This window comes from Pogoniulus pusillus, chromosome 32, assembly GCF_015220805.1.
Source record: "Pogoniulus pusillus isolate bPogPus1 chromosome 32, bPogPus1.pri, whole genome shotgun sequence".
Lineage (NCBI taxonomy): Eukaryota > Metazoa > Chordata > Aves > Piciformes > Lybiidae > Pogoniulus > Pogoniulus pusillus.
The window spans coordinates 3,609,267-3,623,180 of record NC_087295.1 but is presented as its reverse complement, the minus strand read 5'-3'; the positions used below and the strand labels follow the sequence as shown (position 1 = coordinate 3,623,180).

The 13,914-nt window shown below is 47.8% G+C and overlaps 1 protein-coding gene across 1 annotated transcript in view; it reads right to left on the bottom strand.

Moving 5' to 3' along the window:
- Window positions 1–1,914: 1,914 nt before the first annotated feature.
- Window positions 1,915–13,914, bottom strand: part of EPDR1 (ependymin related 1) — a 34,303-nt gene continuing 22,303 nt past the window's right edge. Inside the window, exons 2-3 of the mRNA XM_064169897.1 lie at window positions 8,223–8,431; window positions 1,915–5,148 (exon numbers count right to left, since the gene is read on the bottom strand). Of these exons, the coding sequence (XP_064025967.1) occupies window positions 4,958–5,148; window positions 8,223–8,431 (400 nt within the window). The 3' untranslated portion in view covers window positions 1,915–4,957. The remainder of the gene's footprint in view (window positions 5,149–8,222; window positions 8,432–13,914) is intronic.

Here is a 13,914-nt window from a genome sequence, read left to right as displayed (position 1 = left end):
CATCTCTACCCCAAGCCCAAACTAAAGCTCTTTTGAGGTTCAGGAATGTTTGGTTAACTTTAAACAAAACAATGTTGTGTTTCTACACATCCTGCTTTGCAGTGAAGCCTCCAAGCAGAAATGCAAAACCATGGCAGGCAGGGATCTGTGTTTGCACTGCTGCTGGCCCAGCTGAAACCGGGAGGCATTGGACAGCTCACAGACCCAGCCCTGGCTCACAGCTATCCAGCAGCCAGTTTCTCTCACTGCTGCCTGATAGGACACAGTGTACCTCCTGCACATACCAACTGATTGTTCATTGCCCACCAGCTAACTCTGATGAGCAAATTCTCCTGACTCTCAAACATACAAACCACCCATTTGTGCCTCACTTCTGGCAGCACACCATAAGCCTACTGTAAACTCACAGAATCACAGAACATCTCGGGTTGGAAAGGACCTGGAAAGCTCATCCAGTCCAGCCCCCCTGCCAGAGCAGGAGCTCCAAGAGTAGGTCACACAGGAACACATCCAGGTGGATTCTGAATGTCTCCAGAGAAGGAGACTCCACAACCTCTCTGGGCAGCCTGTTCCAGGGCTCTGACACCCTCACAGTGAAAGTTTTTCCATATGTTCATGTGGAACCTCCTCTGTTGCAGCTTGCCCCCAGTGCTCCTGGTCCTGTCACTGGAGATCCCTGAGCAGAGCCTGGCTCTGTCCCCCAGACACTGCCCTGCACATCTTTATCAACATGAATGAGGTCACCCCTCAAGCTCCTCTGCTCCAAGCTCCAAGCCCCAGCAACCTCAGCTTGTCCTCACAGGGAGATGTTCCACTGCCTGCAGCATCTCTGTGGCTCTGTGCTGGACTCTGTCAAGCAGTTCCCTGTTACTGAGCCATTGGCATTGTCAATATCTTTAATAATTATCTGGGTGAGGTGATTGAGTGCACCCTAAGTTTACAGATTGCACCAAGCTAGGTGTCTGCAGAGGGTAGGGAAGCTTTACAAGAGGATTTGGACAGGTTAAGGCCCTGGGTCAAGGCCAACTCTATATAGTTCAACAAGGCCAACTGCCAGATCCTGCACCTGGGTCATAACCCTCTCGTAAGCTACAGACTTAGGGATATGTGGTTGGAGAGCTGCAAACTGAAGGGGGCCCTGGGGGCATTGGTTGATAGTTGACTGAGCCAGCAGTGCCCAGGTGGCCAAGAAAGCCAATGGCATCCTGGCTTGGATTAGGAACACTGTGGCCAGCAGGGACAGGAGGTGACCATCCCCCTGTGCCCAGCATTGCTGAGGCCACACCTGAGTGTTGTGTTCAGTTCTGGGCTGCTCACTACAGGAAGGACATTGAGGGGCTGGAGCCTGTTCAGAGAAGGGCAGTGAGGCTGGAGAAGGGTCTGGAGCACCTGGGCTAGGAGGAGCATCTGAAGGAGCTGAGAATGTTCAGTCCGGAGAAGAGGAGGCTGAGGGAGACCTCACTGCTCTCTACAGCCCCCTGAAGGGGGGGGCTGCCTCTGCTCTTTGGTGGCAAGGGACAGGAGCAGAGGAAATGGTTCCAAGCTGCACCAGGAGAGGTCCAGGCTGGATGCCAGGAAATATTTCTTCTCTGCAAGGGTTTTCAAACACTGGAATGGTCTGCCCAGGGCAGTGCTGGAGTCACCATTCCAGGGGCTGCTTAAGCAGCCTGTGGAGCTGGCACTTAGGGACCTGGTTTAGTGTTGACCCTTCAGTGCTGGGCCAAGGGTCAAACGGGATGATCTTGGAGGTCTCCTCCAGCCAGACACATTCTGTGACTCTGCGAAGACAAAAGATCTCTTGTGGTACATGACAACAAAGCAGAGCCAATGGGAACAAAGATCACAAACAAGACACAGGGATTCTGGGCTTCCTATTTGGGCTGTGGCTAATTCAAAACACACCCTCCACAACCGTGGTGTCCACCAGCTCTTTGGGGACTCTCTTTATTGCATTGGCAGAGCACAAACACGACGATGGCAGCCTTCTCGTAGAGGTCCACGTTTCACCCTACAAAAAGGCTCTGTATGTCACTACAGCACTGCTGAAGCACTTCCCTGCAGCAGACTTGTGAATCCTTATTCAAAATTGCTAGAAATGATCTCCCTGGCAGCAAAACAGAAGACAAGCACCCTGCTCACTCAGCTGTCTGCTCTGCCACAAGTCATCCCCCAGTGGTACAGTGCCACAGCTTCATGCTTGCCAGGCATATTAATTACATCTGCCACACTCTAATGAGACACAGATTAACAAACTCAGGTTGATGTCACCTTAATGAGAACCTCATGCAGTTAGCATTTCAGTTGTCACCAAAAACAGCCCCACAAAAGTGGCAGACTAAATGCACTGTAAGTCCAAGGAAACCCAAATCCTGCTTCCACAGCCATGTTTCAGTGCCTGAGTGAAAATTCTGGATGAGCTGCCTCCACTTCAGCAGGTATCTGTACATGCTTCCATCAGGGCCAAGGCAAAGCAAAATGCCCTTCTGCCCACGACTGTGAAAGCAAAACAAGCACTGCACCACTTCCTTGCATGCCAAAAGCTATGAGCATTCAAAGCATTAAATGCCTGCCCAACAGCTCTCCTCCAGAGACACCAACCTTCCCAGTGCTGCACTGCTTTTGGCCAGACAGCTTCTGCAGCGGACAACTGCCCCACACATGTCAGGAGGCAAGACCCTGGCTTTAACCATACCTGCAAGCAGTAAATAAAATGCATCTCTAGACTCAGAGAAGCAGCCACTTGGTTTTGCTGTTTCATGGAGCAAAGCTGGAGGTGGGGAGATTCTGACTGGATGTGAGGAGGAAGTTGTTCAGCGTGAGAGTGGTGAGAGCCTGCAATGGGTTGCCCAGGGAGGTGCTTGAGGCCCCATCCCTGGAGGTGTTTAAGGCCAGGCTGCTCTAGGGTAGGGTGTCCCTGCCCATGGCAGGGGGTTGGAACTGGCTGATCCTTGTGGTCCCTTCCAACCCTGGCTGAGTCTGTGATTTCACTTGGTGAAAGTGCAAGACCCATCAGCATTCTGTACCTCTCAGACCCTGAAAGGGCATGAATCATAGCATGGTTTGGAGTTGGAAGGGATCTCCAGAGGTCATCTAGTCCAATAGTCCTGCAGTCAGCAGAGACATCCTCCACTAGATCATGTTGCTCAGAGCCTTGTTGAGCCTCACCTTGAATATCTCCAGTGAAAGGGCCTCAACCACCTCACTGGGCAACCTGTTCCAGTGTTCCACCACCCTTATGGAAAGAAGTTGTTCCTAATATCCAACCTAAATATACTCTTCTCTGATTTCAAACCATGTTCCCTTGTCCTGTTCTTACAGACCTGTGCAAACAGTCCCTCTGCAGCCTTCTTGCAGGCCCCCTTCAGGTACTGGCAGCCTGCTATTAGGTGTCCCTGAAGCCTTCCCTTCTGCAGGCTGATCATCCCCATCTCCCTCAGCCTGTCCTCATAGCAGAGGTGTTCCAGCCCCTTTATCATCTTCCTAGCCCTCCTCTGGACCTGCTCCATTAGCTCCATGTCCTAATGCAAAATGCATGTACTTGCCACTCTTTTTTGGTTAGTTGTTTCTTTCCCCTTTAAGGAAACTTTCACTCTGTCCACCACACAATCACAGAATGGTAGGAGTTGGAGAGACTCTGGGGATCATTTAGTCCAAACCTTCCCTGCTAAAGCAGGTTTGCCTAGAGCAGGATTGTGTCCAGGCAGGTTTTGAATGTCTCCAGAGATTGGGACTCTGCAACCTCTCTGGACAGCCTGTCCCAGGAAAGGATGTGAAGATAATAAAGGTTTGAGATGCTGATGGAACAGCAAATAAGGCAAGCATTGGTGGAGTGGGTGCAAAGAAAGCAAGACTGGGATTTCTGCTTGGATTGTGCTGCCTTCCAGCCACATTGCACAGAGGACATCTGAGACTCCTTCTCCCATTGCTCCTGGCACCTCCCTGCCGCAGTCACACAGCTCTCTTTCTGTCACTGGGTCACCAGGCACTGTGTGAGAGCTCATTTGGCCTTTACTCAGCTTTTTTTTTTCACCTCTACTTGGGGTTCTAAAGATGTTTCCATACTTCTGAGTAAGGGCTTCAGAAAGCAGCTATAAAACATTAAAGCTTAGTCTCTGTGCATAGCTTAAAGCTAGTATTGCCTTTGAAAGCAGGTGCTAAAGTCAAATATGACTGAAAAATGTCTCATCACAGCCTACTGCAACACTTCACCAAAAGGGCTGCAGATGCAAGGAAACTTTGGCTTGTTTTTTTTGGGGGGTGGGAGGGGTGTACCTCTCCCCCCTTCCCTTCCTTTCATGCCCCTCTCCCCAGGAACAGAAGAATACTTCAGCATGTCAGCTAGCATTCCATGAAGAGAGCTACTCCACTTTCTTTTCAGGCATAAAAAACCCATCAGCTCAGACATTACCCTGCCAGCTTTCTGAAGGGCAGAAACTAAAACACACAAAGCAAACCAAACCCACCAGAAGGAATTTTCATACCTCTGATAGACACTGTTTAAAATGGGCTCTTTTGGAGTCAGGGATGAGGCTTTACCCAGGACATACCTCCTCTTCCCTTGAGTCCCCAGAAGTAACACCAACATCATCAAGCTTTTCCTTCTAGATGTTGCCTTTACTGCAGCCTGCTCCTGCTTTGCCTTCTTGAAAAGAATAAATGGTGAAGCCTTTGCAAAAGGAAGATCACAACTTAAATAAATAGCATCTGGAAAGGCTATCTTAGTGGTAACTACATAATGCTGCAAGTGCACCACTGGACAGGTTGATGTGATGGAAGAGCTCTTTTGTGTTCCATATTTTACTCAGTGAAATGTTTATATTCTCTCCCAAGTGAAAACTTAACAATTCCCAAAAGACCAACAACAAGCTTGAAAGATTGGATTAGATGTCAGCAGCTGACAATTAAAACCCACACTCCTGGCTAATATTTGTTTCCCTGGGGCAAGCAGTGTCCATAATCAGCAGTCAGCTTCCATCCTGCCCAGCTGGGCTGTCTGGCAGGTGGTGGGTGGGGTGAAGACCGAGGGGTCGGCAATGCCCAGCTGCAGGTCGAAGAAGCGAGTGGAGGTGGTCACGCTGTAGTTCTTGCTGTAGGTTTCCTGCACTGGGTAACAGTCTTTGACTGTGTAAACACCGACCCAGGACTCCACTGCAACCAAGCAGAAAGGAGGCTGCTTTAGACAACAGAAGTGAATTCATGTGGGATGATGATGCCAGCCCCAAAATAATAATGTGGCCATTCCTCAAGCAAAGCCTTGAGGCTGGAACTGGCCACAGTTCTCTCTGCACACATGGCAACACTGAGGAAGGCCATGAAGCTGCAGTAATTCACAGACACTGCAATGACCCTATTATATCTTATCTAGATCTGCCTCTACCAATACCTCATCTACTTCTACCTTTAGGTCTACCTCTAGATCTACCTCTGCCTCATCTACCTCTACCTCTAGATCTACATCTAGGTCTAGATCTACCTCTACCTCTAGATCTACCCCCTCAATCTAGATCTACCTCTACCTCTAGATCTACATCTAGGTCTAGATCTACCTCTAACTCTAGATCTAGATCTACCCCCTCAATCTAGATCTACCTCTACCTCTAGATCTACATCTAGGTCTAGATCTACCTCTAACTCTAGATCTAGATCTACCCCCTCAATCTAGATCTACCTCTACCTCTAGATCTACATCTAGGTCCAGATCTACCTCTAACTCTAGATCTAGATCTACCCCCTGAATCTAGATCTACCTCTACCTCTAGATCTACATCTAGGTCTAGATCTACCTCTAACTCTAGATCTAGATCTACCCCTCAATCGAGATCTACCTCTACCTCTACCTCTACATGAACAATATTTGAAGGGTTGCCCTGTGACCTGAAGTGGCCTATTAGAAGGAGGGAGAGAGGCTGCTTACAAAGGCCTGTAGTGATAGGACAAAAGGCAATGGCTTCAAACCAGAGAAATGCAGATTTAGATTGGATATTAGGAACAAGTTCTGCACTATGAGGGTAGTGGAACACTGCAACAGGTTGCCCAGGGAAGTAGCTGAGGCCCCATTCCTGGAGAAATTCAAGGGGAGGCTCAGCAGGGCTATACCCACCCTGGCACAACTTGAGACTGTGTCCTCTTGTTCTGTTGCTGGTTGCCCTCTCTATCTTTCTTGAAGGCCCCCTTCAAATACTGGAAGGCTGCTCTCAGGTCTTCCCACAGGCTTCTCTGCAATCTTATCCTTCATTTCCTACTTCATTATTTCTACTTTTATGCAAGGAGACAACACTTTCCTTGCTCTGGCAGGGAAGTTGGACTGGATGATCTTTCAAGGTCACTTCTAGCCCCTGACATTCTGTGATTCTGTGATTTAAGTGCTCATGTTCATATACTTGGTGTCTATAGCCCCAAGTATTGCATTAGCTGAATAGATGCCTAAATGTCATGGGGGCTTTAAAATGATTTTTATAGTTGTCTAGATCATTCAGTAAACCACTGAAGGAATTGAAGCCAAAGTGCTAATGAACAGCCACACACCCAAAACCTACCTTGGAAAATTCAGCCTACTTCCTTTTATGATGCAGGTACTCAGCTGCCAAGTGCAGCAGATGTTTCTTCCTAGTGTAGTGTATAACAAAACTTGGGTGCGTGGTAAGGATGTGGGGATTAAGGATTAAGGATGTGGAGATTGAATATTAAGGATGTGGAGATTAAGGATGTGCATTGCTGCAGAGCCATGTATTAGATGTATTCACAGAATCACAGACACAGCCAGGCTGGCAAAGCCCCTCAAGATCACCAAGTCCAACCTAGAACCCTACTCAGTAAGATTCACCTTAAACCATAGCCCTAAACACTGCATCCAAACCACTCTTAACACATCCAGGGTGGGTGACTCCACCACCTCCCTGGGCAGCTCATTCCAGTGCCTGACCTCTTACTCTTTCTAGTCTTTATCCATGGCTGCCACTTCCTTTCCTTGGCCATGGCAGTATGCTTCAAATCTGACTGTTGTGTTTTCATCCTCGATGCTTTGCAGTGGCAGTATTAATTTTTTTCAATCCACAGGATTTTAGTTATTATGAGAATACTCTGAATAAAAGAAGTCCCTTCTGGCAGCAAAGAACTGGCAGCAAAAAACCACTGGCAACAAAATGCATTGACAACCAAATGCACTGACAACTAAATGCACTGGCAGCAAAATGCACTGGCAACAAATTGCATTGACAACTAAATGCACTGGCAACAAAATGCACTGGCAACAAAATGCATTGACAACTAAATGCACTGGCAACAAAATGCACTGACAACTAAATGCACTGGCAACAAAATGCATTTGCAACAAAATGCACTGGCAACTAAATGCACTGGCAACAAAATGCATTGACAACAAAATGCATTGACAACAAATTGCATTGACAACTAAATGCACTGGCAACTAAATGCACTGGCAACAAAATGCACTGGCAACAAAATGCATTGACAACAAAATGCACTGGCAACAAAATGCATTTGCAACAAAATGCATTGACAACAAAATGCATTGACAACAAAATGCATTGGCAACCAAATGTGCTGGCAACAAAATGCACTGGCAACAAAATGCATTGGCAACAAAATGCATTGGCAACAAAATGCACAGGCAACTAAATGCACTGGCAACAAAATGCATTGGCAACAAATTGCATTGACAACAAAATGCACTGACAGCAAAATGCATTGACAACCAAATGCACTGACAGCAAAATGCACTGGCAACAAAATGCACTGACAGCAAAATGCATTGACAACAAAATGCACTGGCATCAAAATGCATTGACAACCAAATGCACTGGCAACCAAATGTGCTGGCAACAAAATGCCCTGGCAACAAAATGTTCTGGCAACAAATGCATTGGCAACAAAATGCACTGACAACAAAATGCATTGGCAACAAATTGCATTGACAACAAAATGCACTGGCAACAAAATGCATTGACAACAAAATGCACTGGCAGCCAAATGTGCTGGCAACAAAATGCACTGGCAACAAAATGCATTGACAACAAAAACCATTGCCAAGAAAAAACACTGATAAGAAAAAAAGCATTGATAACTAAATGAAATGCTGCACATAGGTTATATTTATTGTGTCTTCCAGCAGACTTTATAGACCTATGGAATAATGAGTTTTTCCCTGGGGAGCAGAGAGAGGAATGATTACCAACATGCTGAAAACAGAAGTGTGTACATACATTTCCTGGCTGGTTTTCTGTCAGACCATTCCTGTACCATAATTTGATCTCCAGGTCCCCCAATGTAGTATTGATCTTCGTAAGTTGAATTGGCAGGAATATCGTAGGGATCCCACGGCTCTGTCAGAGCAATCTTGGAGCAGAGCTTTGTGACTTGCTCAATCTGAAACATCACTGCATCTTTGTAGAGCAAAATGTACTCAAAGAACCTGAAAGAGTCAAAAAGAAAACAACCCCAACCCCCTCTCAGTTAATATATAGAGTATTTCCCTACATGTGCAGGTTTGGGAGTCACCCCCCCTGCAGGATTTGCCAAACTCTGCTGGCTGGAAATTAAGGAATAAAGCTTTATAGTTACAGCTGGCACAATTCACAAATGAAATATATACAACAGAAATCATAGCATCATAGAATCAACCAGGTTGGAAGAGAGCTCCAAGATCACAGAGAGAGCTATTTACAACTATATCCAAGTTTAAAGTAATACAGAGATACAACATCCCTCCTGAACAGCAGACTGCCCAAGGAGGGCTCCTGACCAACCTCCCACCTTCTTTCCACCCCCTCCCTTATGTCAGAATCCCCCTTATGTGCAGGGTGAGCTGGGAAAGGTTGGCAAGAGGTGTTAGAATAATGATTAGTTGGAGTTACACAGATACAGGCAGAGATAGTATCACAGTATCACCAAGGTTGGAAGAGACCTCACAGATCATCAAGTCCAACCCTTTACCACAGAGCTCAAGGCCAGACCATGGCACCAAGTGCCACGTCCAGTCCTGCCTTGAACAGCTCCAGGGACGGCGACTCCACCACCTCCCCGGGCAGCCCATTCCAGTGTCCAATGACTCTCTCAGTGAAGAACTTTCTCCTCACCTCCAGCCTAAATCTCCCCTGGTGCAGCCTGAGGCTGTGCCCTCTTGTTCTGGTGCTGGCCACCTGAGAGAAGAGAGCAACCTCCTCCTGGCCACAACCTCCCTTCAGGTAGTTGCAGACAGCAATAAGGTCACCCCTGAGCCTCCTCTTCTCCAGGCTAACCAATCCCAGCTCCCTCAGCCTCTCCTCATAGGGCTGTGCTCAAGGCCTCTCCCCAGCCTCGTCGCCCTTCTCTGGACACGCTCAAGCATCTCAATGTCCCAGGCAGCCACAGACTAACCTTATCTTTGTGTCCTTGTTTCTATGTCCCTCAGCAGAACAAATACATCACTACCATTTTCTTTTCACAGCCAAGAGTCTAATTTCTCTCATTAAAATATCCCCCAAATGAACCTCAAACCAACACACCACAATAAGCAAGGAGCACTGCTGATAAGGAAGCTTGGTCTTGACGTGTCAGTGTTAAGACCACATTCACTTGCACTAAACTTTGCCAAACTTTGAGAGGAGCCAACCAGTTGGGCTGAAAATTTCCCCATGCTGATTCTCTCCAAAATAAATAAATCAGGCTGAATTGGTTCAGCCATTTCTGAGAACAACAGAAGAACTTTTCTGAGAACAACTGAGAAGGAAAACATGTTACTATTCCTAGTTTTGGGTTGGTTTGGTGGGTTGGTTTTTTTTTAATAGCTGTTCCAGTGGCTCCATGTCTTGGAGAAAGGGGCTTGAAATTTAGCAGGGTGAAAAGTTTTTGTTAAGAATCACCCACGTTTGGTTTAGGTTGGAAGGGACCTCCAGTTTCAACTCCCTGCCATAGGCAGGGGCACATCCCAATAGAACGGGTTACTCAAGGTCTCATCCAGCCTGGTCCTGAACACCTCCAGGGAGGTGGTGGATGACAGAAGCACAGAATGGGATCTTTGGTCACCTTCTGTGCTTCTGTCATCCACAACCTCCCTGGGCAACCTGTGCCAGTGCCTCACCACCCTCACTGCAAAGAACCCTTTCCTAACATCCAGTTTCAATCTCCCCTCTGCCAATTTAAACCCATTCCTCCTCATCCTGTCATTACAAGTCCTTGTCAACAGTCCCTCCCCATCCCTCCTCTAGGCCCCTTCAGACTATAAGGTCTCCTTGAAGCCTTCTCTTGTCCAGGCTGAGATTATTTTCCTCTCTGGAAAAAAAATTGCTTGCTTGTGCTGCATAGCTTTAGTTCCCCTTCAATGTGGCAGAGCCTTCCTCTGTGCTTGTAAGATGCAGTATCTGCCACCCCAACAGATGCTCCTTCATGGCAAACCATGTAAGGGGAAAGGCTGAGGGAGCTGGGATTGTTTAGCCTGGAGGAGGCTCAGGGGAGACCTTATTGCTGTCTACAACTACCTGAGGGGTGGTTGTGGCCAGGGAGAGGTTGCTGTCTTCTCTCAGGCAGCCAGCACCAGAACAAGAGGACACAGCCTCAGGCTGTGCCAGGGGAAATTTAGGCTCAAGGTGAGGAGAAAGTTCTTCACTGAGAGAGTCATTGGACACTGGAATGGGCTGCCCGGGGAGGTGGTGGAGTCGCCGTCCCTGGAGCTGTTCAAGGCAGGATTGGACGTGGCACTTGGTGCCATGGTCTAGCCTTGAGCTCTGTGGTAAAGGGTTGGACTTGATGATCTATGAGGTCTCTTCCAACCTTGGTGATTCTGTGATACTGTGAAAGTCCATTGTCCCAAGCACTGAACTGAGTAGGTCTCCTTACTAATGGTTTCCTCTCTGGAAGCCACCAGACTCCAAAATCAGTGAATGGAGAAAGCATTGGTGCAAAATATTAAGTCAGAGATAAGGAGAGGTGTGGAGATCAATGAGCTTCAGAGGCCAGGTGAGGGCAGAAAAACTGATGGTTGGTCAAAAAGGATTTAAAATTAATCTCCTGTAGAGTATGAAGTGCCCAGGGAGGTTGTGGATGCTCCCTGGAGGTGTTCAAGGCCAAGCTGGATGAGGCCTTGAGCAACCTGTTCTAGTGGGAGGTGTCCCTGCCTATGGCAGGGGGTTGGAACTGGCTGAGCTTTGAGGTCCCTTCCAACCTAAACCATTCTATGGTAAGTGACCAAGCCCTGCTCTGAGGAGAGGATATAAACCTCCTTACAGCCATTTTCATCTCGTTACACTAGCAGGGTCTACCACAACCACTGTGAATTTGCTTCCATACCTAGAAAAAGGAGGTGATGAACCTCACCTTGTAACTGGGACACCAACAGAGGGACACTGAAATCAAGATGACCAGACACGGCAGGTGGGTTTGAGTGCACCAGCAGAAGCTTCCCTTCTCCAGGGAACATAGCATTGCCAATCAGATGATGAGCTGCTCAACTCAAATTCATGCATGCCCTGCACCTTCACTCTCTAAGCTCCCCCAGGCTGTGGCCTCAGGCTGCTGTTGCACAGAGACTCTAGAGACAAGGAAAGGCTGGTATTCACTCTTGCAAGTTTGCTGATGACACCAAGCTGGGTGGAGTGGCTGCCACACCCCAGAGTTGTGCTGCCATTCAGCACTTGAGATGAGAACTACCAAAGGGGTTAGAACAGCTCTGCTATGAAGACAGGCTAAGGGAGCTGGGGTTGTTCAACCTGGGGAGGAAAAGGCTCTGGGGAGACCTAATAATGGCCTTCTAGTATCTGCAGAGGGCTACAAAAAGGATGGAGAGAGGCCTGTAGTGATAATACAAGGGGCAGTGGCTTCAGTCTGGAGAAGAGCAGATTGAGATTGGATGTTAGGAACAAGTTCTTTATCACGAGGGTGGTGGAGCACTGCAACAGGTTGCCCAGGGAGGTGGTTGAGGTCCCATCCCTGGAGATATTCAAGGTGAGGCTTGACAGGGCTCTGAGCAACCTGCTCTAGTTGAGGATGCTCCTGCTGACTGCAGAGGGGGTTGGACTGGATGAGCTTTGGAGGTCCCTTCCAACCCAAACCATTCTATGAGCCTCTGATTCACTCTATGAAGAGTGTGGCTCTACTCACAGTGCAGGCAGCCCTGGGTGCACAGTGCCCATGATTTTACACTGCCATTATTCAACCTGCATGTACCTCACATCCCAGTTCTAAAGGGAGTTGCTCTTCTGTGTGCCCTGGAAATAGCAAGCACAGAAATCTAAGACTACACAGGATCTGAGCTGAGCTGCCTGCGAATGGCTAAGTTGTTGTTTTAATAAAAAGAGCTATTCACCAGCCAAAATTAACACCTAAAATGTGCATTAACATAAAAATTACAATCTAGGAAAATATTTTTAAATAATATCCTTTTTTCCCCCCTCTTTTCTCCATTTTTTTTACCAGCCAAGTCCTAAGTACATCCAAGTCCTAAGCCTCTGTTAGTTTTAGGTGCCTGAGATTTCATTGGCTGCTTGAAGGCAAGCACAAAAGTCCTGAAAATAGGTTTTGGCCAGGAATCAGAAGAGGAAATGATTTTTAATTAGCTTGTTGGTTTGTTTTTTCTTTACAGAAAAGGGAACATATTTGCAGCCCGTGCCCACCTGTAATGCTCTTTTTATAACCATTTCATTCCTTAAGCTGGAACTTCAAGGCAAAAGCAAAGACTTCACTGAGGCACCTTCAAAGAGATTTGGAGCAGATGCTTGGACAAGTTACCCTCTTTAAGCGACTGAGATTATTGCCCTTCCTTTCCTACCCTATTCCTGTCCTAAGCCTCACACCCTTTGTACATTACACCCTTAATAGCACTGTCTCATGGTCCTTAATCAGGGGGTTGGAGCACCTCTGCTATGAAGACAGGCTGAGAGAGCTGGGGTTTGTCAGCCTGCAGAAGAGAAGGCTCCAGGGAGACCTAATAGCAGCCTGCCAGTACCTGAAGGGGGCTACAAGAAGGCTGCAGAGGGACTGTTTGCAAAGGCCTGCAGGGACAGGATGAGAGCCAATGGTTTGAAATCAGAGGAGATGTAGATTGGATGTTAGGAACAAGTTCTTCACCACGACAGAGATGGAACACTGCAACAGGTTGCCCAGGGAGGTAGCTGAGTTCCCATCCCTGGAGATATTCAAGTTCAAGCTCTGGCAACCTGATCTAGGGGAGGATGTCCCTGCTGACTGCAAGCCTAGAGGACCTTTGGAGGTCTCTTCCAGCCTGAGCCATTCTTTGACTTGGTAATAATATTTGCTCTGTCTCTCTCTGAAAATGGCTGTACCCCAGCACATAAACACACTCATGTGTTTGATCCTATGCTTTAAAGAACTTCTTCACACTGGACCATATCCTGTGCAAAGAATTCCATTGACTTTGCTGGAAGTAATCATGTCAGACAGGTGGATACATGCTGCAGTGAGGGCTCTCTTCTCCGGAGCTAAAGGAAGTATTGTTCTGAATAAGAGACCCACTGGTTGCAAAGTCAGGGCAGAATACCCTGCCCACATGTCATGGGTGCCACACAATCAAGAGGTGAAGCACATGAATTGAAGGCATAGAACAAGAGAATCAACCAGGTTGGAAAAGATCTCCAAGCTCATCCAGTCCAACCTAGCACCCAGCCCTGGCCAGTCAGTTAGATCATGGCACTCTCTCTGACAACAACTTCCTCCTAACAACCAGCCTAGACCTCCCCAGGCACAGCTTCAGACTGTGTCCCCTTGTTCTGGTGCTGGGTGTCTGGCAGCAGAGCCCAACCCCACCTGGCTACAGCCTCCCTTCAGGCAGCTGCAGGCAGCAATGAGCTCTGCCCTGAGCCTCCTCTGCTGCAGGCTGCACCCCCCCAGCTCCCTCAGCCTCTCCTCACAGGGCTGTGCTCCAGGCCCCTCCCCAGCTGTGGCGCCCTCCTGTGGACACCTTCC